This window comes from Melospiza melodia, chromosome 16, assembly GCF_035770615.1.
Source record: "Melospiza melodia melodia isolate bMelMel2 chromosome 16, bMelMel2.pri, whole genome shotgun sequence".
NCBI classification, from domain to species: Eukaryota; Metazoa; Chordata; class Aves; order Passeriformes; family Passerellidae; genus Melospiza; species Melospiza melodia.
In genome coordinates, this window is record NC_086209.1 from 8417782 (window position 1) to 8440365 (window position 22584).

Below are 22584 nucleotides of genomic sequence, written 5' to 3' on the forward strand. Positions count from 1 at the left end.
TATTCTCTCCTTTCATCTGGCATAAATCATGATTAATTCCATGGCACTTAATAGAATTGCCATGCTGTGAGACTGGTGTAAGGAAGTATCTCCCAGGAGGGGCTGGGGAGGGGAGCCCCTGCTATCCCATAACCTTTGCAGGGTGGTGTGGAGCCTCCCTGCCTGCAGGTGGGACTCATGTAACAATCATGAATCATTAAGGTCCATACCTATCTGGGAGATCAGGGGCTTGGGGTGAAAGTAGCTGGTGCCAGATGCTGTGGAGGCAGAGAATGGGCTGGGAGCTGCTTGCCAGAGATTCCATCTCTTGCTGTGTTCCAGGTGGCTGCTGGGTCACTTTGGTCAGTGGGACTGGAAGGGAGCCATCACCTGCCTCCTGGATGGCCTGCCAGCCCTGGTGAGTGTGGTGAGTTCCAGCTCAAACAGGGTGATTTTTGTGTTCTGTTTCATTGTGCCACAATGTGCTGGGATGTCTTGGTGCTGCCCAAGTTGTTAAATACATGTGAGCTGTCAGTGGTGCCTCTCTCAGCTGGTGGGAGCAGGGATGGAGTGGGGATGGGCTGGGCAGTGTCTGCCCAGACACAAAAGGACATCTGTGCTGTGCAGAGGGAAACAGGAGTATTGCCCCTCTTAGTGAACCTGGCCCTGGAAAAGATAAAGTAAATAACCATCTCTGGTGTACTGCAGGCATGGGTCTGATCATGGCAGGGCACTGGTGAGCAGGAACCCTCAGTGCTCAAAGCTGATTGTCTGCCTGGTAACTTCTGCATTTATACCAACATGCAGGGCATTAACAGGTTGTCCAAAGCTCACCTGGGGTTTGCAGGCCTGACTTTGAAGTAAAAAAATCAGCTAGATAGACTGTGATGTTTTAAGTGACGTAGCTGACAATATAGGTGTCAATATAGCCTTCTGTAAGGCTGGGTTTCCAAACATGCCTTTGCAAGAACACTGGGGTTCCCTGGCTTTAGTTTTAAGTGAGTTTCAAGCTGAGGGGAATAAAGCTTCAAGCAATTCCACTGCAGAGTTTGTAAATGAGCACAAAAATGCATTGAATGGGAGCTGTGCAGTGTACAGACTTCTGATGGGCTTGACAGCAAAGCTCAAAAGTTCCTTAAATAATAAGTCTGTGATTTCTGGCAGCCTGGAAATGCTGAACTTCTTTGGATTTCAAAGCAAATAGATACATCTTAACAAAGACCACCTCTTGTCAGCTATCCTTAAAATTATAGCACAGAGACTGAAATAAAATGTGTGTACTTGTGTCTCCTGGGACATGACGGAAGGGGAAAGCATTATCAGAATTCTTTAAACTCATCTTAACAGTATTGAACCAATTATTTTGTTAAATCTGGGTTTGTTTTCTGCCTCTCAATGAGAACATTTGAAGTCTATCATCTCCACCATTTACGAGTTACCAGTCTGCAAGTGTAAAATTTCCAACTGGAACATATGGTATCAGAGGGAACAAGGGGGAAATATCTGATTGCTCATGCTCCCCAAACTCCAAATCTACTCCATTTAGTATTTTGCTCACAGTTCCTGTAGGGGAAAATAAAAGAAATCATCTCTGATCTGAGACCAAGCACTGAACATTTCACCCTGAATAGGAGTATGTTTGAAAAACTTATAAGCAGCTGAAAAGGGAATAGAATAGAAACTACATTTCTCTTGCTTCACAATGGGCAGAACTTAGCAATGCTGATAAAGCCTCTCTGAACCTTCTTCTCTAAGTTCTGACACCTGATTTGGGGCCTTGCCTGCAGCCAGCACATAGGGACAGAGCAAGCAGCAGGCCAGAGGCCACTTGTTCTCTTTCCTGAGGGTGTCAGTGGGGCTGGGTGTGCAGCAGTGGGGCTGCTGTGGCCTCTGCACAGGGCTGGGGATGTGCTCTGCCTCTGAGCCCCACGGACTGGCAGGCTGTGCAGGACACCCTGCTGGCCATGCTGCCTGGGTTAGCCCCACTCTGAGTTTGGAACTGCCCTGGGACTCACTGTAGTGACACAGGACCTTTGAAATCAGCAGGCAGCACCAGCTCTTGGGCACAGGGCAGCCACAATGCCCCTGTAACCTGTCAGTTCCTTGCTGGCCTCTTGGACCCCCCTGGGCTGAGCCATTCTTGCCTGGGCAGAGTGATCATGCAGACCTTCCCTCTGTGCAGGGCAGCAAGCATCCCCTTCCTCTGCTTTCCTGCAGAGCAGAGGCTGAGCCCTGAGCCCCAGGCTGTGAGGTGCAGGATCAGGCTCCCCACTCTCCTTCCTGGCACAATAAGGAGGCCCTAAGCCTGCAGCCCTGGGGACTGATGTGGCCAAATCCAAGAGGAGCCTTTCCCTTGGCAGCACCGTGGTCCTGTGGTGCCACATGTACAACCAAAGCTCTCCTCCCTGCCATTCAGACAGAAAGCAGCTTGTTTTTGGAGCAACTTCCCTGGGAGGGGGAGGAACAGATGTTTGAACCAGAAGCGTGTGTGACAGTTGGGAGAGACAGCGTGGAAACGCACAGTTGAAAGGAGAAGTCTGATGGGAGTGTGATGACAGCAGCAGGACTTCAGTGACAAGGAGTGGGAAGGAGAACAAGCAGGGAGGAGTGTTACTTCAAAAGCTGAGCAAAGTGCACAAGAAGATATGTCAGGAAAGCGTCAGAGAAAGGAAGAGAGGAAATGTGAGAGTAGAGACAGGCTTTGGGATCTGTCTGCAAGCATGTGTGACCTGTTGCCTGACAAACAGAGAAAGGAAGGCCTTTTATTCCTCTGCCTCCTTCCACCCAGTTAACTCTTCCTGCAGGCGAGCTGGCTGCCAGCTCTGCTGGAGTGCTCCTGAAAGGCAGAGCTGCCTGTGCTGCTCCAGAGCACAGGGATTGAGGGGTACTGTGTGAAGGTCAGGGATGCCCAAGCCCTTCCTAGGGTGGCACAGTAGCCACAAGCCCTGGGACTTCTGGGCACTGCCAGAGTCTGAGGAGAAGAGGTGAACAATCTCGTAGCAGAGGTGACAATCTCGTAGCAGAGGTGACAATCTCGTAGCAGAGGTGACAATCTCTAGCAGGCTTTGCCTGCAGCCGTGCTGTGATCCCCGGGGCAGGATGTGTGAGCACACAGAGAGGAGTGTGCAGGAGTGTTTCTCCTGCAGCAGGGAGGGCCCTCCCCAGCAGTGCCTCGCCCTGGTGACATCAATCCCAGCTCTGCAGTGTCTGGTTTTGCCCTGGCTCAGCAGATGTGCAGGGCAGCCCAGGAACACGCTGCTGGAGCTGGGGAAGGGGGCACAGTCCTTTCTCCTCCTCAGGGATTCACTGGGTCAGTTTGGCACAACCCTTCCCTCACCACTGACTTCCCAGGGAAACACAAACTGGTGTGTTCTGCTGTGTAGGGAGGAGAGAACTTCCTTAAGCACAGGGTGAGCCCTGGGATGTAATAACGAGGGATTGCAAGGTGGATGCCAGCCACAGCCAGCTGGGCCAGGAGCTGCCGTCTGACAGTGGATGTTGCACAGCTGGTGGCTTTCACCCTGCACACAAACACTGGCATTCATTTCTTGGTGTGAAATCCCAGCAAATCAGAGGCAGGCAATATCCCTTATGTGGGTGTGCAATGGGGAAGGCTGAAGCAGGGTGATGGAGCCAGGTCAGGGTGTCCAGCAGTTGTGGGGACAGGAGTCTCCAGCAGGGACTGTCAGCAGGGTGGGCTGTGTGGGGCTGAGGCTCAGCCAGCAATGCCTTCTCTCATTTATTTATTTTAAGGATGAAATGGATGGAGAGGAACATGAGGGAAAAAGTTCCAGGACACTGCAGCAGTGCAAGGTGTGGAGCACTGCTGTGGAAACAGCTTGGTGAAGGTATGAAAGCCTGAAGGATCTGCCCTTCCTCACCGGGGGAAGCAATGCAGGCTCATGGTAAGGAAGGAAGTTTTGGGCACCATAGAATCGATGCACAGGTGATGTTGGGAGTGTGAAGATGAGGAAAGCCTCTCTGGTGCATGCTGTACTGATTGTCTGGGCTGCAGGAGCTGCTCTGAGGGGAGCAGCCATGGGCACTTCTCCCGTGTGGCTGTGCTGGCTGTCCTCATTCCAGGGCTGAGGCGTGGGTCTGTGTGAGGGCAGAGGGGACCTGCGGGGGTGGCCTCAGCCAGAAGGAGCACAGAGCAGCAGGTGCCTCGGTGTTTTCACCCAGGAGTGATCTACTTTGTAGCAGGATGGGGTTGAGGATCCCCCAGGTGCTCGGCTTTATGTAGCAGAATTACACCTTTCTTCTAATTAACGTGCACAGGATCTTGTGCAAGTTAATTGTAAGAGTCAGGGTCAGACCCAAGTTGCATTTTCTGAAGGTACTAGTGAAGGTACTGAAATTAAATTCTCCAGAGTGAAGACCTGTTTTCCCTGCAGTCTGAGCTCAGAACAACAGAGCAGTCTTTAGTCTCTGGAGAAGGTTTAAAAATCTTCCAGGTCCGTGTTCCTTGTAAAAAAAATTTAGTCAGCACTTGACACATCTGACAGTTGCCAGCCCTTGTTCAGTGTGATCAGGGCACTGTGTACTGAATTAATCAGGGAACTCCCTTCTGCCTCGTGGCTGGGAAATGCTTCATCACCAACCCTGCAGAGATGCTGGAGTGTCTCTGGAAAGCAGTGGCAGGAGAGCACAGGTGATTTCTGCCTCTGCCCTCCCAGCCTAGGCTGGCAGAGAAGGTTCCTTAGGACCAGCAGCCTGCCTTGCTCAGGCTTTGCTGCAGCCACAGTGCTGGTGGAGCAGAGCCCTGCATCACCCAGCACTTTGTGTGTGCCTAGGAAAAGGAGCCTGAATCCCCTTCCTGCACTGGAGCTGCCAGGCTGGATGCCAACACACAACCCTCAGCATTTTTTTATTTACTATAAACCTCTTAAATGAAGGCTGGGGGATGTTTTTCATTTACCATGTTACTGTATGGAACCAATCACTATAAATTTAAATGGAGAGCTGGTGGGAGCACACTTACCTTTTATATCATAATTGTGCGAGTGCTGCTGCCTAACTGCTATTAGGATTATTCAGAGCTTCTCAGATTTCATTGTAAAACATTAGGCTGTGAGAGGTACTGTAAGGGTGTGATTATTCAAAGAGGGTAAGTAGTAGTGGGGGTTGTTGTCCAGAATTGCTACAAGAAGGAAGAAATTCTTCGTAGCTGGAAGTAGAGGAACTTGAGGAGCATAATCTGCCATTCAGAAATGCAGAATCATCTGTGCATGGGGAAATCCCACCTGATTTCTATGTGGATCTTGACAAGTGTGACTTAAATTGTCACAGGTGTGATTCAAATCACTGGCTGAGTGTAGGTGCCCCCTGTGCTGCCCTGAAGAAGCCCTGACAGCACAGAGTCCCAGTGGCCGTGCTGCAGAGCCCTGCTGCTGTGGAACAGGCAGCAGAGAGTGCCCAGCTCCTTTGGTGGGCTCGGGGCCTGGCTGTGCTGGGAGCTCTCAGCTGGGGCTGGAGCTGTGCCCTGTCCCCCTGGCTGCCCCTGCTGTGGCTCAGCCTCCCTGAGCAATGCCCGGAGCTGGCAGAGGGGCAGATGGAGATGGAGAGGAGCAGGACCCAGGCTGGGGAGCTCGGGGCACTGGGGCTGACTGGAGACTGGGGAGCAGGGCCCTGAGCAGAGCCACGGATGGACGCAGTGCTGGGGGTGCTCCACTGCCCTGCCCTGGGCACTGGGCACCTCCCAGAGTCGCCTCTGCAGGGACAGGGCACTGCCAGTTTTGCCTAGAGCAGGGAGAAGAGAGCAGTTCTGTGTATGCACTCCCCTCCTGCCTTGATTTGCACCTGTGACTGAGATTTTAATTTTGCATCCCATGTGATTTTCCTATTGTAGCACACTTGTCATTGCAACAATGCCTTTTCTTGGTATGGAAGGCAAATCTGAAAGGAAGCCCTTGAGCACTCTGCTGTGTGAGTTTCTCAAATGATGGCTGTGTTTCTCTCTTCCACCCATTTTCAAATCATTTTCATGCTGGGAATAAATCTGTGTGCAGAACAATCATGTTCAGCATATGATAACCAGACACAATTGTAAGTACACGAGCAGCCACGTGGAAAACAAGTGAGCTGATGGAAGGACAGAAAGAATACAAGACAACCCAGACACCACAGTTACCATGTTCACTGTAAGATCAATAACTCTGCCATTTACATGTAATTATATTTTTTTTCCCCTTAGGAAAGTAGGATATTGGAAAACATTTTTAGTTACTAAATTTTTATCTTCCCAGTTTGTGTAGTGGTGGGAAAAAAATCATCTCCCAACAACAAACATAGTATGGGCCAATTAAATTTAAGCAGCTCAAAGCCGATTTCTGTCCTGAACTTCATCTGTGAAATTCTAGTGAATTCAGTGGGATTTTGTATCTGGAGGTCAGGATTTGGACACTAATTTATAAATCAAAGAACAGCAGGGGCTGTGCAGGGTCTAAGTTATTTGGATGTTCTTAAATGCCACACTAGGCTGCTGTTGATATCCTGGAAGTGTGTTGTCACTCATGATACTGGGAAGGAAGTTTGGCAGATTTTTTAATTTTTATTTTGTTTTAATATTTTCAATATGTTTGTCTTTCTTTTGTCATTGAGGCTGTTTTTCTTTGAAAAGCATCTACTTTTAGTTGGGGAAAAGCAGACAGCTGAGATATTTGGAGGAATTTTATCCAACACTTGTCTTGATATGAGAAGTTGTAGTTAATAGAAAAGTTAATTATAGATATACAACACACTCCCCAATCTCAATAGACAATGTCTTTTAAACCTAAAAATGGGTTAACAAACCTAAAAGAAAATTTAAATAGCACAGTTTTTGGGGGGAAGTTCATCTTCCTTTAAAGCGATTCTTAATGTATCTTGTATACATATGTATGTCTCTAAAAGGAATATGCATAAATGAAACAATTTAAAAAACATTTTCAGTATATTTTTCAAAGCATTTTCAATATATATTTCAAATCTATTTTTTTATTCATTCACTGTAATGTTCCTGCACTCCAAAGCAAAACAGGAATCAAATATGTTAAAAAAAACTGATGTCCAATGAATGTAAAGCAAGAAGAATTCAGGAGCACTTGACAGAAATCTGCAGCCTTTATTATTTAATTTCTCCCCAGAACAATTGTTCCTTCATCATCATCAAGGATCAGTGTAAGCACTTGTTGGTAGCAACCTGAGTTAGGTACCTTGTCACAGTTTGTGACTTTCCTGTGCTTTTCAGTGATGTAGAGATAGTCATGCACATCCCAACTGTGCCTTGTAAAACTTCCCTTCCTCTCCTCCATCATCCTGTTGACCTCTTTATGTTCCTGCTGACCTGCCAAAACACCTGCATGCTCCAGGATCGGGTTTGAGCCTCTTTGAGCCTCGTGTGCTTCAGTGTTTGCTGCAGTGTCCCGGCTCAGATCCCTTCTCCCCGCCGGGCACTGCTTGGGAGGCAGCTGGGTTTGGATCTCTCACAAAGCTCCCCCCAGCCCCTGGTGCCTTGCTGGCCGTGTGCCCAGTGCCAGCGCAGAGCTGTGGGCAGGGGAACTGCCCAGGATGGCACCTGGGGGCTTGTGGCCCTGTCTGTGTCCAGAACTTGGGGTGGTTACTCTAAAATCAGCCTGGTGTGCTGCAGTCACAGTGTAGCTGTATACAGGTGCAGTACTGAAAATATCCCTGCCTCATTGATAGTTTAATTGGTGGCATTTAGTTAATTGTGTGTGTTCTCTTTTAGTGGAAATAAACCTGCAAGTGATTGTTTTTCCAAAAGCAGGGAGTCACTCAGGGCTGCTGCAGCAGGAGAGCCTACCTGAGCAAGCCAGCAACTTCACTTGCTGGAACTGCTGTTTGCTGTCTGTTGCTATGGTGAAGTGATGGCACAAAACTGATACCAAAAAGGAAACAATATTTTCTGAACAGATTTATAAGAAGAGGAAAAAAAAAAGTATAGGGGACAGAGAGGTCATGGGGAAGAGTGGGGAAAGCTTAAGGGGTTCCGAGCCAGTTTTTCACCTTCCTATTTTAACTGAAGGTCCACTTGACCCTTTGAAGGTAACACTTATCCTGTTCATGTCACCCCCATGGGTTTTTTTACAAACAATTAAATATTCCCCTAAACTGTAAACACTTATAACTTCAATTCACCTTTTTTCCTTTGCTTCTCCTGCACCTATAGGCATGGGAACTGTATTCTTTTCCTAGCTTTACAGTCAGTTTTGGAGATCTGAAGTGCCAGCAGTGTAGCAGGTGATAGATCAAGAAAAGCTGCTTTCCCCTCCACCTTTGCAGCACCTATGCTGTATATGTCTTTTCTGAGAATTAGATGTTTCACCCTTCCTAAAGGCCTGTTGTGCTAGCAGTGTGTTTCCCCACCAGCTGGAATCCCCCAGTGTTCCCTGTATTTCCTGCACCCAGACCTTCAGCCTGGCTCAGCTGCCAGCTGGAGAGGCTGGACTGTGCAGGGCAGCCCTGCAGCTGATTGCTGGGCAGCCTGACAGGGTGGGGAGGGACCAAGCCCTCAGTTCACAGCTCCTGTGGAGAGAACTCATCTTTCCTTCTCTCTAGCCAAGGATTTTGTTCGTCACTCCCTGTCTCACTGTGACACTGCAGACAAGAGCTTATCTTGATAAGTTGGAAACCATGGCCAGACTCAAAGCTTCATTCAGACACGTGTGAGATGGAGTAGCACCAAGATTATGCTTATTGGAGAACATTCTCCTCTTCCATTCATCTGAATGTGAGTGCTTTTGGAGCATCATGTTGTCAGTATGCTGTGTGCTGCCATGGTCCTGTTTGGGGCTGTGCACAGTGGCAGGATGGCCAGAGAGGAAGGGATGCACACTGGAGTGCAGATTCTGCTGGGTGTGGGGTGGCAGCAGGTATTCCTGGCTTTGGGAGCAGTTACTTAGTGATGTGAGTCCAGAAATAAGTACCCAGTGCAGCTTTCCTGTTCCAGCCCCAGACGTTCTGATTGCTTCGCTCAGTGTCACATCCGTGGTGCCTGAACTACACCTCAGCTGTATCATCACTGACTCCTCTCTAATGTGGGGTCATGCCTCCCTTTATATCCAGCCCTTTGCTGGACTGCTGGTGGGTTGTAATTGCATTGGATCCTTAATAGAGTTTCTTGGTCTGCTGTCACAGCGTGATTGCAAGGACTTGTGTTGCATTGAATGTGGTCTTGATTACTTGCCAATTAAAGTGCAAGGGAAACACAGTCTTCTCCTTTAAAATTGCATCTCGATTCCACCTTCTCTGAAGGCTATGGGAAATTTGCAGAGGTTGTTTCCAGTGGTCCTGTCTTTCTACTTTTGGTTTTTGGCTTGGTGGGGTAGGTAGGTAAATGTGCTTTTCTTTTTTTTTTTTTTCTTTTTTGCATTCATTAAATGCCTTTTTTTGTGTGTGTGGATTTGTTTGTTTGTTTGTTTTTGTTAGTTTGGGTTTTTGGGGTGTTTTTTTTTTTTTTTGTTTTGGGGTTTTTTTTGTGTAGTTCTGTGCATGTGAAGCAGAAGCAGAAAGACCCCTCTGAAGCTGAATGTTGCTCATTGCTCTCATGCCAGGTTGCTTAGGCTTTACAAGGCTTGGGATAGTGCATCTTTAAAAAGAAAATACATGATGAAAGCAGATGGCCCTGTGGTAGCTGAGCATGGAAGGAGACGCCTGAAGAAGGAGTGTTGTGGCAGGAGGATGTGTTAGATGAGGGAGCAGAGACAAGCCAGGAATGCAGGGACACACCACTTGCAGCAGTCTGGGAGTGTGGGAGGTGCTGTGCTCCGTGGCACATCTCGTGGAGCAGGTGTGCAGGGGCAAATTGCCTGCCTGCCACCCCCTGGGCATCCTGGCAGCGTGTGCTGGGAAACAGCCAGGGCCAAGGTGTGAAGAGAAGCACAAACAGGGAGAGGAGAAAGAAAAGGAAGGGAAAATCCCCCAGAGGAATGAGGACAATATGACAAGACACAGGGGGAGCCACCTGCGAAGGTAACTGTGAGTTTCTGTTTATCTTGCCTGTGGTTAGACTGCAAGGAGGTTTTGAACTGCTGCCTAGCATGACTGTCAATTATTCTAACTTGTATTTCTCACCTCAGTCCCCATGAAGTGCATTTGACAATAATTAATTTTGTGTGTGCAACTGAGAGTGTATCCTGCTCCTGCAGAGGTGTCAGCTTAATGGGATATGGCTACAGGGGATAACAGGCTGTGCCACCCCATCAGGGAATTTGGGGGGGGGGTCACCTGGTCATTTAGACTAATATTTTAATTGTTGGAACATAAGGTTTCTCATAGTTGAATTGGGAACAGATTAACCTCTGTCTCTGTGAACTTGCATGCTGCCAAGCTCCTTAAACACCATTGCTAATTTTATTTTCTACTTTCAGCGTGTATTTAAGATAATTCTTTTTGTTTCATAGGTTAAAGAGGAAATATTCTAACTGGCTGGGATCCCAGTGAGCAATTACAAATATTTTATTATAGTTAAAGGACTTGGAATTCAGCCTCAGGCTGTGGGCATCAGAAAATCCATGTGTGGAAATCCCAAGTGTTGTAAGCCTGGGAGGGTTTTACATGGAGGGATTCCTTCTCATTTTACTGAAGTTACACTCTTGGTTTAAAAATAAAATAAAAAGCTTGGACTTGCAAATGAAACCTCTTCAATCAGCTTTTGACTATACCAGTTAGAGAAGGGTTAATTGAGCCTCTTCATCTCCATTGCATGTTAGCACAGAAGGTCAGTGGTGGGAGAAGCCAGGTCCCCACTGAAGGCTTTTGAAATAGTCCCCTAACTAGCCTAATGAATATGCTGGGGAGATAAACAGGTCATTTAACACTTTTCATGTCGCTATTGTCCATCCAACCTTAAATGTCAACTCTGTCACTCTGATAGGCTGGTTCTGCTTAAAAAGGTTTCCTGGCTTTGTTAGATTCCTAGGAGGGATTTTTCCCCCCATCCTTACTCCTAATTGCTGGCAGAACCCCACGGATGTATTTATATCAGCCTTTTCATTCGGGTCAAGTTTCCACTGGAGGGTTTTGCCCGAGAGTTGAAGAGATGCAATGAAGACAGAAGTGGAAGGCCAAGTGCGGTTGTAATTATCCTGCTGGAACTGCAGCCCAGTGACCACAATGGAAGGACTGGCCGAGGGCAGGGTGCTTTGGTAGCTCTGCTGATGTGCTGGGACGGCTGTGCCCAGGCCAGGACAGACTCACAGGGTGCTGAGAGGGAGCTCAGCTGTCTGTGACCATCCTCAGGAAGGGCTGTGGAGGGTGCCCTGTGCTGGCCCTGCCTTGCAGCTAAACCCTGGTGACAGAGGGGGTGTCCCTGATGTGGTGTTTCTGTTTCTGGTGAGCACACCTTTGGTGTGCTGACATTGGATGTCCAGGTTGCTGGAAGCAGCATCTCATGGGAACCAAGCTGCATGCCTGAGAGAGCTGAGTGTTTTTCACACGGGTTTTCTGGAACTTCCTCACCCTGTGAACAGCAAGTGTGTTTCTTCTTTGGAATTCAGCCTCAGGTTGTGGGCATCAGAAAATCCATGTGTGGAAATCATGTGGGACACTTCTAATTTTTTCTGTGACCCATGGCATTCTGTGGCCTAGAAGGCCTCAGAAAATTAATTCTTATCTCAGGAGGACTGCAGACAGCTTTCCTGTGAGATTTCTTGAAGGCTGCTCTACTCCTTGCCTTGAATAAGCTCCCCAGTGCCATGGTGAGGAGCACAACAGCATAGGTGCTTCTGATTTAACATCACAATCATGGGCTCAACACTTTACAAAGGTGGGTAAAGAGCAAATGGACTGACGCTGTATTGGTATCCAATGCCTCATTGCAACTCTTTGCCCCTGCAAACTTTCTTTGCCCCTGCAAACTTTCTGATACCTGCATCAGCTTTTAGATAAAAAAGGTGGAAATTCAGGTATCAGCGCTGAAAAATGAAGGCTGATGGGCTGAAATAGCACATAACCAAGCATGCACGCTACAGACCAGAGGATATTTCTGGCTATTCCCAGAAATGCTGCCAAATCTGAGCCCAAGAAGTCCCTCAGTAAGGGAACTGCTTTGACAATGCACTGCGTATTTGAGCTGCCCCTCCAAAATGAGAACCAGGCAAATTTTATTCCTCCTGGAAATTATGGTGTATGTTTGCGAAGCTTTTCAGTACAATAGCTCATTTTGGGGATATCATTGTATTGAAGGGCCAAATAATTTTTCTGTGAGTGGTGTACTTCCAATTCACTGAGATGCTTTACAATTTCAATGTGTGAAGTCACACCAGCGTCTTCCTGGCTACTAGTAGGTGATGCTGCCCATGAGGAAGATGTCCAACACAGCAAGCACAACGTGCTCTGACCAATATTGGACAAGCCCAGTAAAGACATCACATCAACTCTTTGGCTGAAATCATCCCAGGTGGGGCACAGTGCAACCAGCAAAAGCTCGGGCACAGGTTAATGTCAGGCCGACTTCCTACATCAAGACAATCTGGATTCGTACTGGGAAGGTTGTTAAAGGTGTTGGGGATTAATCTTTAGCATACAATTGTTGTCCTCCATGACCCTTCCAAGGCATCCATGGTCTCACCAATGGGAATGAGAGAGTGAAGGGACAGTGTGAGAATGGCTGGATGAGCTGTGGAGCTGATCACAAAGCTCACTTACAGCTCTGGTGCTTTTCAGCACTTTTATTTCCGAATAGCTTAAGTACACCGTGGGCCTTCATTTGCTGCCCTCTGGCACCACAGAAGATGGACAGAGCTGTCAGAAGGCCAATCCCACCAAGCTGTCACTGATGTCCAGATGAGATGTGACTGTTGGCTGAGTATTATATGAACTTACTACAGACTTCAGGCAATTACATGGAACAGAAGAAGGTAATTTCATTTGTGGATGACTTTTCTGAATTTAAGGTATGTTTATGTAGTCTCTTGATGTGTTGGAGGGGTCCTCAGTGGCTCCAGGTTTTTTCACAGCTGCCTCCTTGTTCCATCATCTCCAGTGGAAGAGAAGGGACTGGTTCATCTTGGCAGGTAAGAGCATGGACCCAGCTGCTTGTATCTCTGCTGTTTCTTGGGCAGCACCAACGTGGAGTACGTGGGCCAGGAGCCTCCAGTGTTTGTGATCTGCCTGGGACAGTCTTTGCCATCCATCTTCTCAGCAACAAGTACTGCAAGTATTGGAAGCTCTCTGCTTGCTATGAGACCTGGGCCAACATTTTAGGCCTCAGACCTTATATTCAAGGGTGACTGACCTGGGTCCCTGCTGTGGGATGTAGGGTAAGGCTGACAGTTGCTTGAAAATGTGTTTGCAAACAAAATCCTGCCTGGTGGGGATCAGGTCAGGACTTTCTGAAGGGAAGGAACAGAATGTGTATTGAGCTCTCCTAGCATCAGTGCAATCATTGCTGCCTGCTATGCCAAAAGCCAGGCATCCTAAAGTTTCTTTGTGTTTTTTTTCTCATGCTTCTTACAGTTAAATACATGGTAATATGTAATATTAAAAAAACCCCACCAAAACAACCCCAAAACTCCCTAAACTTTACCAAACCCACACTTGGGAGTGTCTCTGCTGCTGTGTGTATCCTTTTGCACACTCCTTTCTTTGCCTTGGCTCTGGTAGTCACCTCACTCCTTGCTACACTGGTTCAGTCCACTAACCCAGCATAAAAGGAGGTAGAATTTTGGGGTTTGTTCCCTTTTTGCTGGGTTAGTGAGCTGCCTTGTCTCCAGAAGGGCCAGGAGAGAAGTGAGCTGCATGGGCTGAAAGAGGTTGCTGTAAAGGGTTGGATTTGCTCAGCCAGCTTTCTGTGTGGTTTACTTGGAGCACAGCAGGAAAGGGCCCGGACACAGGTGCAGTGTGTGGAGCTGAGGGCAGCACAGGAGAATTGCAGCAGTGGCACTCCTGGGGGTGAGTAGAAGCTTTCCCTCTGGGAGTTATGTTCACCCATTTGCTACTCAGCCCTCCTCTCCTTTCAAAAGCATGCTGCAAGTGCTAGGACAAAACCTGCAAGCCAGCTGTCTCTCAGCTACCAAAATATCTCCTTTGCCCCTTGGCCAGCTGTCAAAACTTTCCTGGCCCTCCTAGAACAAGTGTCTTAGGGGATGTTTCCTCTGGCTGATGGGAACTCGGGGGGATGCTCTGGAGATGACTGTGGGACAGCATGGTCAATGCCAGGTGCCTCTCCTAAGCCAGCTCCATCCCCTGAGCTGCCTGTCCATCCCCTCAGGAATGCTCTCTGCTTGGTGTGCTCTGGAGGTGAGACTGTGGTTTGAGGAACAAAGTGCTCCAGAATAAAAAAATTGCGCGACTCAAGAGCCAAGAAAAAAGCCTTAATTATTCAACTAGTTTGGAACACTTGAAAGTATCCCTAAAAATAGGTGAAAGGGATGTTTGTCAGCTACAAAGAGATTTTCCTGCAGTAGTATTGCTTGTCTTATTTTATGATGATGCTACAGAATACAGTCCCTCAGGTAACCTCATTAATGTTTATGAACGAACCCCTCGTTTTATACTTTTGGTTTGAGAAGGCAGAAATAGGGCAAGAGGCTAGTAAGACTGATTTTATCATATTTGAAAAGCCCAAAGGCATGGCTGTAAGGTCTCTGTAAGTATTTAATGTACATGGGCCAACAGTTGGATTGGGTGCTTGCTAGAGATGTACCCTGAGGGAGAATCCAGGCAGGACTCTGGTAAAAGCCCGGGTGAAATTGTGCGTGCTTACTCTGTCAGCAGCAGGCTGGCACGCTGGTGTGCCTCCTCAGCCGCGCTGTTTTGATCTCTCCCGGCAAAGGCAACCTGTGGCCGTGTGTTGTTACAGCCACAAGGCTTCCACAGGGCGGTATCTGGTGAGCCCTGCTGCCTGCCAGCGCCTCAGCCCAGGGTGGAGGCTCCTTTTCGCTATCGGTTCCCCAAAGAGGGCAACTGTTTCTTCTGGCTATCACAGCGGGGCGGCAGTTACCAACAGCCCGCAACAGCACGGGGTGGTTGCTGAGTCTCACCGCTCCATCCTTAAAAATAACAGCTCTTTTTTCCGAGCCAACCAACAATTGTGGTCAGCCACGAATACCAGTTTAACCATTTGGCAGCCGCCCTATAGGAAACAGCTCTTTGCAGAGAGCCAAAGCAGCCCTAGAGTCACGCTGGGCTGGTTTCAGTCAGCAGGGCGTACTTAGCAGATTTCCTTGTATGCAACCAGCCTCTTTAACAACACGCAAATCCTGGAAAGTTAATACCAAACAAACTGTAGAAGTGTGTAAGAACTAGTAATTCAAATGGATTCTTTATTTGATGAACGAGCGGGTAAAACCCTGTTCCTCCCCACACAAACACGCAGTTTGTTGCTCTGTAGTTCCTTCTCCACCCGTTGTGAGTTGGGACTGTCAGCAGAGTTTATTTTGGGCTCGGTTCCACTACGCGCAGTAGTAGCCGGCTTCGCACTGCAACCGGAGCCGCACTTAGGGCTTCAGGGCAGAAAGCGGCAATAACGGGGCTGCTGCCGGCCGGGGCTCCCGGGAGCGCTGCCGGGGCTGCCCCTCGTCCCGTGCCGCTGGCAGCGGGGCCGGCCCGGGGCTGTCACAGCCGGAGCCCCGCGGTGCCCGGTTTCCCGGGGGTCCCCGCTCGGTTTCCGTGTTCCCCGGGGGTCCCACTCAGTTTCCGTGTTCCCCGGGATCCCGCTCGGTTTCCCATTTCCCCGGGGGTCCCCGCTCAGTTTCCCGTTTTCTCGAGCGCTTCCCGGGGTTCCCCGCTCCGCCACACGAGGCGGGGGCTCCGCGGGGCGCGCGCCCCTCCCGCGCCCCGGCACGCGCTGGCCGCGCGGCGCGGTCCCCCCGGCGGGCGCTCTTTTTGAATGAATGACCTCACCCGCGCCGGCCAACCGCCGCGCGGCCGCGCTTAATATTCATGAGGCGCCGCGCCAATGAGCGGGCGAGGAGGTTGTTTTAAACGGCAGAGCCCCGCAGCCAATCAGGCCGCTCTCGTAGGCAGCCAACGCGAGGCTGAGCCGCGCCGAGCCCCGCGTCGTGCCCTGCGCTCCGCTCCTGTCCACACTACCGCGAACAATACAGGTACGTGCAGCCCCGCCGCAACTTTTCGGGGGGCGGCTGCCCCCTCCCCGCCCTGCCCCCGCGCCTTCGTCCGTCTGTCCTGCCCGCCCCAGCATGCTTTTTTTTTCCTCTTTTTTTTTTTTTTTTATTTTTCAGTGTTGCGTTCCGTTTCTTCTTTCCTCCGAGTTTTTGATTTTTTATTTTTTTCTAATTAGAGAGAAATCGGGAAATTCGCCCAAAACTTTGTTTTGCCGCTCTGGCGGGGATCGGCGGTGCCGGGGCAGATGCTGTGCGCAGCTGGCGGGGCGGTGGGCAGCGGGCGAGGCGCAGCGTTTGTCCCCCGTGGTCCTGCCCTGCCCCGGCGGGAGCTCCCCCCGCCGCCGAGGGGCCACCTGCCCCCGGTGCAGCCCCGTAGCTCCGCGCTGGGCTCCCGTGCCGCCGAGAGTAATATGGCTGGTGCAGCAACTACACCGGGACTAACTCCTCTTCTCCCCCGCATGGGCAGGGATTTTTCTCTGCCGCCTCCTAATGTCGCACGGCAAAACGCGCGGCGCCCTCGGCTTTTATGTGCCCCTTTCCCAGGGTGGGCTCGGTGGGGCTGGTGGCGGTGGGAAAGTTGTCGGCCGTGCGCAGTGCCGTGCCCGCTGTTTATTCTGCATTAATATGGCTGTCGCTTTAGCATCTGACAGGGATAAACCCTGCGCGCTGCGCCCGGCGGTCCCGGCCAAGCAGTTTTTTTCTCGCCGCCGCCGCCTCCAAACTCCCCCGATCCCTTCGCTTCTGCCTCCGCCGCTCTTCCCCTGCCCGAGAAGGTGTCTCTGGTGGGGCTGCGCCCGCGGCGGGGCCCCGCATCGCCTTTTCCCCGCGCCGCGCCGCCCGTGCTGTGGGCATTAATATGGCTGGCGCTGGAGAGCCCCGGCGAAGGGAAGAAAGACGTGTGAGCGGCACAGGGATAGGGAGGGGGGTCGCGGCCGGGAAAATCTCTTTCCCCGTACCCCGCCGGGGGCTCAAACCTTTCGCTTTCGCCCCGGCTCCTCTCCCCCCACCTTCCCGTGTCCTCGGCCGGGCGCTGGGGGGCCGCCCCGGGGCTCCCCGCACTCTTTTTCTGGCAGCGCGGAGGAGCGTAGCGGCGGCGGTAATGGCTGCACGGGAGCCTTTGTTAGAGAGCGCTGCGCTAGGCAGGGGCCGGGGGGGGGGGCTCCCGCCCGCGCCCCGGCCCCGACGCCCCCGCCGCCCGCCGGGGGGCCAGCGGGGAGCCCCTCGGCGGCGGGGGCGGCGTTTTGGCGGGGCCGGCTGCCGGGGGCGGCGGGCGCGGGGGGCCGAGCGCGGCGGAGGGGGAACGCGGCTTTGTTCGGCGGCGCGGCGGCGGCGGCGCCGGGAGAAGCCATCTTAGCGAGCGGGGCCGGCCCTGGGCGCGGAGCGCGGCCGCCGCCGCTCCCGCTGCCGCTTGCCCCGGCCGCCCGGGGCCGGCCCGGCGCCCCGCGCCCCCGGCCGCCGCCCGGCCCCCCGGCGCCCCCCGCCCGCCGCCCCACCGCATTTCAGGGGCACTTTCTTTCATCAGGAGGCGTTTCACAAAATGGAAGATGAATTATTGGCGTCTGGCGGAGCCGCCGCTGCCCCCGCCGGCCCCGGCCCCGCCGCAGGTGCCCGCGCCGCGGAGCGCGGCCGCCGCCGTGACCTTGGGGGGGCGCAGATGCGGGAGGGGCGCGGAGCGGGGCCGGGCTGGACCGGACCGGACCGGACCGGCCGCCGCGGGCCGCTCGCCCCCAACTTCGGAGCGGGGCCGGCTCCGCGCCCCGGCCCCGGCACCGCCGCGCGTTTTCCGCCCCCGCGGGGGCAGCGCTGTCCCGGCAGCGGCCGGAGCGGGCAGGGCGGCTCACGGCCACTTGGGCTGCACCTGGCGGGTTAATGGGCGCAATTAAATATTAACGCTGTGCTAATAAAAATTAAATTTTTAATTGACTTAGAAGCTGTAAATAGAAAATACTGTTGCGGGCTTATGATATTTTTTATTAAGAGGGGAAAATTTTACACGGAAGCAGGAAAAGAAATGGAGCCCAAAAGTTAGCACCGTCGTTTCAGTAACTTGCCGATTGCATCTTTGCGCTGACCACTATGCCTCAAACATGTGTCACTTGGTGGAGCAAGAGCAAGCACAACTCACCTTGCAGAGCTCCACGGGTCCTATTGTGGTTATAGTCAGCCTGTGTTTGTGCCCTTTTTATACATAAAAGATTATTGCATTTTTTCGGGGCAACTAATTTGTCCTGCCTGCTTACCTGGACAGCAGCTGCTGAGACACACACTGCAGCTCCTGAAGGGATCAGTCACTGCCTGGCACTGTGCATGCCACTCCAGCCCCAGTGTGGTAGCCAACTTAAACAGATACTTTATATTAGTTCATATATTAGGCTTAATAGGTAGAAGTATGTATATTTAATAGTCTGTCTCCAGTCTTTGGGCATGATGTAAATATATATTAATGTAACACTTAAATCCACTGACTGGTTTCTCTTGGCTTGTCTACAACCCAAGTATCAAGGGAGAATAATTTAAGTCTCTGTATTGGGGATGGTAAGAGGTGTCAAGGGAAAGAAAGGGGCGTGTTTCTGATGGGACATCATGTCAGAAGATGATGAGGGGGTGTGTGTGTATATAAATATATGCACACCATATGTGTATGCATATATTGGTGTGTGCATTCATCTAAATATCATTTATGTGTTATTTTTTCCTCTGTCCCTACAGAGTCAAGATGGCTAAAGGTGATCCGAAGAAGCCCAAGGGCAAGATGTCTGCCTATGCCTTTTTTGTGCAGACGTGCCGTGAGGAACATAAGAAAAAGAACCCAGAGGTTCCAGTCAACTTTGCAGAGTTTTCCAAGAAGTGCTCAGAGAGGTGGAAGGTACCTTAATTTGTGACTTCCTGAAGGGACCTCTTACAGTATCTGCTAGGATGATGTGTGTGTGTCTGAACATGAAGGGAGTTGGTGCTGTTTTGGTCTGTGTGCTGTTCTTGGCAAGCTGACCTGGCCATTGATCAGGTGCTGCTGGAGCCTGTGGCAATACTGTGTGGCATTTTAAGCCTTGTGTATCTGCCCATTTCCATGCTTCTGCTAGAGTTGGGCATTTTTCACGATTCCCAAGCAATGCCCTTCAGCAGCTGCTTCCTTCCAGGTGTGTGTCCTAAGGAGGACTGACTGTGCTTGTCTCATTTCTGTTGCTTCCTTGTTGCTGAGTGTGTCTGTGGTGGCTGTGCTTTCCCGTACAGGACAGTCCAGTTAAAAAAACAAACAAATTCTGAAACTCCCCTATTGAGTTGATATGTGTTGGCTTGTTTACATAAAGTTTGCCAGCTATTGAACAGTTGGGTAATCGCAAGTTTGCTGTCTCATGTTTTGGTTTTTTAGACTATGTCAAGCAAGGAAAAGGCTAAATTTGATGAAATGGCAAAGGCTGATAAGGTACGATATGATAGAGAAATGAAGGACTATGGACCAGCTAAGGGTGGCAAGAAGAAGAAGGACCCCAATGCCCCTAAACGACCACCGTAAGTAACTTTGAGACATGAAATGCATAAATGTTTTGGTTCATTTTCACACCCTGTATGTAACATGGGTTTCCAGGAAGGAGGTAGATGGGGGACACAGTGTTGGTATAGCAGGACTGGTAGTGATACTGTCTTGTAAACTTTCTAGGCAGCTTGTGGTTTTGAGCATGTACTGACACAAACTGTCAATACTTGGTGCTCTTAAACTCATAGTGATTGGAGTGTCTCATAGGAAGACACAAGTGGCTGAGTCACAGTGAGACTTGTGTATCTAAGATGAAATTGGGTGAGGGGATGCAAAACAATAAAGAGCATTGAATGAAGGAGGCTGCCGGTCTGAGCCTCAGTAAAATCAAAGCACGTTTAAGCTTGATTTTGTAAGTTAAAGGAAAGTTTCTGCTCTGTGTGCTCTGTGTGCTCTGCATGTGTCAGTGCTGTGGGGGAGGGATGGAGGAAGGGATGCTGCTGCAAATGCTGACTGTCCTCTGCTGTTTCTTCCCAAGGTCTGGCTTCTTCCTCTTCTGTTCAGAGTTTCGCCCCAAGATCAAGTCCACAAACCCTGGCATATCTATTGGGGATGTAGCGAAGAAACTGGGCGAAATGTGGAACAACCTCAGTGATGGTGAAAAGCAGCCTTACAATAATAAGGCAGCTAAACTGAAGGAGAAGTACGAGAAGGTAAGGAGAGTTGTCACTTGTGCCTCCTCTGTACCAGCTCTTCTCTTGCTGTGCTTTTGTAACATAGGCCCAGCCCAGTTGGCCCCAGCATAGTTACAGCTGAGCTTTGCACAGATTGGGGCAGAGCAGGATGGAGATCCACAGGCAAATTTCAGCGAGGAGGGGGAGCTTTCCCCAGTGATGTGCAGCAGGGGCTGCTCTTGGTGCTTCAGAAGGGGTCTGCTGTGCTGCACTGGAGCTTTGTCCCATTATCAGGAAACTTTGAGAGGCTGGCTTCTCTTCTCCTCCTCAGAGAAATGGCCATGGTGCAGGGCTCCAGACCTCCATGGTTCATGAGCATGCTGAGGTGTCTGCATAGCTGTGTCCCCCTGGGGTGCACCTGGGCAGCCCAGTCCCTTTACCCTAACACCTGCTGCTGTACAAATGCTGTGTGTGTTTGCTGCTTAGAGCAAATTAAGACATCCCCTTGACTTTGCAGGATGTTGCAGACTACAAGTCTAAAGGAAAGTTTGATGGCGCAAAGGGAGCAGCGACCAAAGCTGCTCGGAAAAAGGTAGAGGAAGAAGACGAAGAGGAGGAGGAGGATGAAGAAGAGGAGGATGAAGATGATGATGATGAATAAAACTGTACAATACTTGTCTCCATGTGAATACCATAGAGTAGGGGAAACACCATAAATGAAGCACCTCTTATTTGAGATGGTGTCTCTTGCCCTTATTAGGCTTAATTAAAAAAAAAAATTGGATTCCGATCGCGTTGTAGTTTCTAAAAGTGCTCTAGAAATTGTAACTGGTTTACATGAAGTGGCCATGGGTGTAGTGAGCACCCTGAAACTGTATCAAAGTTGTACATATTTCCAAACATTTTTAAAATGAAAAGGCGCTCTAGTGTTCTCCTAACTCTGTGCACTTTGCTGTTGGTGTAACAAAGCATTTAAAAATGTTTCAAGCATTTTTTTAATTTGTAAGGTGGTGTTACTATATGGTTATTGGCTAGAAAATCCTGGGTTATAAACTGTACATATCTATAGTTTGTAAAAACTAGACAGATTCTTGTGGTACATGCTTAGAGTGATGATGCCTTAGAGGAGCAGTGATGACTTGGAGAGGCTGTTCGTTCCCCGGGGTGCCATGGCCCAAAGCATGCACTGTGAGGGTAGATCTATTTACACTACAGTGGGCGTCCATTTAGCTTAAAGTTGTCTTTCTGTATATAGTGAAATAGCATTCTGCTGCCATTCTTAGTTGTGGAAGGGGGTTCAGCTGGCATGAGAAGTGTATGGGTTTTTTTAGTTAAGTGCGGTAGTTTTTAAACTGAAACTGTAGACATCTCTTCATCGTCAACTAAGTGAAGAGCCAGTGCAGCAACTGAAGTTCAAAAACACTCTGTACTTAAACAAATTTGCAACGTTCTGTTTTTTTTGTATGTTTAGAATGCTGAAATGTTTTTGAAGCAAAATAAACAGTATTACATTTTTAAAACTGTTCTTGACAACACTCTAAATTTCTGGTTTAAGAGGATCTTAACAACAGCAAGAGGTTCATTTTGAAGTCTGTGGCATCCCTCAGGGCTGGTGACTTAGGAAACATTCTGACTCAAGGATTAAAAAAAATAAAAAAAAAAATTTAAAAAATGGTGGCCAGCCAAAACTGGCTGATTGAAAGAGATGGCTGCTCCAGCTAATATGCAATCGTAACTGTTTATGGCTGAGTGGCATAAGATGCTATGCAAGTTTGAACTTTATTACTTGAACTTGGGAGCCTAAATGAACATTCATGACGTAATTGTTTGTTTGTGTGTGTATATAGCAGCATTCAGAGATGCAGAGAAAGGTAGGTGGCTAGGAATGAGGCTGACACCATGGAATAAGTATAAAAGCATAGTTTGGATTTTTTTTTTCAGTTGTGTTGGGTAAATTTATAGCCCAAATGCATTGCTGTACATATTAAAATGTGCCTTTTTTGTCCTGTGTTCAACTGTTTCAGACTTGTGGTTTTTTCTAGCCTCTTGTTTCGTGGCAGGAGCCAGGTGCCTCTGTGACTCCCTGCTGCAGTAGGAGCGTGGCACAGGTACTTGCTGTGTCCTTTCTCTGGTGACACAGGGTTCAGCAGGAGCTGGGGCTGTCACCTGGGCTGGGGGAGCAACAGGTCCCTTTCCCCTCTGGTCACCAGCTGGCTGTGTCACAGTCTTGCCTTCTTTCCAGATCCAAGCTGGGGGTGTTTTGTGGTGGTTGAACGGTAATTCCTGGTCTCTAATTAGTGACTTTCGCCTTGGTTTTTCTTAGCATGGGAACAGCACGAGTTGGGAAAGCTACAGGAGCCCACAGTACCCTGAATTCCTTCCTGGCTGGCTC

General features: G+C 49.8%; 1 protein-coding gene across 2 annotated transcripts; it reads left to right on the forward strand.

Moving 5' to 3' along the window:
• The first annotated feature begins 373 nt into the window (after positions 1 to 373).
• Positions 374 to 22207, forward strand: HMGB3 (high mobility group box 3). 2 transcript variants are annotated; one of them, XM_063170523.1, is made up of 5 exons: positions 374 to 397; positions 18753 to 18909; positions 19414 to 19553; positions 20057 to 20231; positions 20710 to 22207. In XM_063170523.1, the coding sequence occupies exons 2-5, from the start codon at positions 18760 to 18762 to the stop codon at positions 20851 to 20853; spliced, it is 609 nt and encodes a 202-aa protein (XP_063026593.1). In that variant the 5' UTR covers positions 374 to 397; positions 18753 to 18759; the 3' UTR covers positions 20854 to 22207. The 2 variants fall into 2 exon arrangements, with proteins under 2 accessions (XP_063026593.1, XP_063026594.1); XM_063170524.1 differs by lacking the exon at positions 374 to 397 and adding an exon at positions 15920 to 16025.
• The last annotated feature ends 377 nt before the right edge of the window (positions 22208 to 22584 follow it).

Coding starts and splice junctions, on each gene's coding strand:
- HMGB3 (XM_063170523.1), top strand. CDS start 18,760: ATGGCTAAAGGTGATCCGAAGAAGCCCAAGGGCAAGATGTCTGCCTAT. Junction 18,910..19,413: donor AGTGCTCAGAGAGGTGGAAG/GTACCTTAATTT, acceptor TTGGTTTTTTAG/ACTATGTCAAGCAAGGAAAA. Junction 19,554..20,056: donor AATGCCCCTAAACGACCACC/GTAAGTAACTTT, acceptor TTTCTTCCCAAG/GTCTGGCTTCTTCCTCTTCT.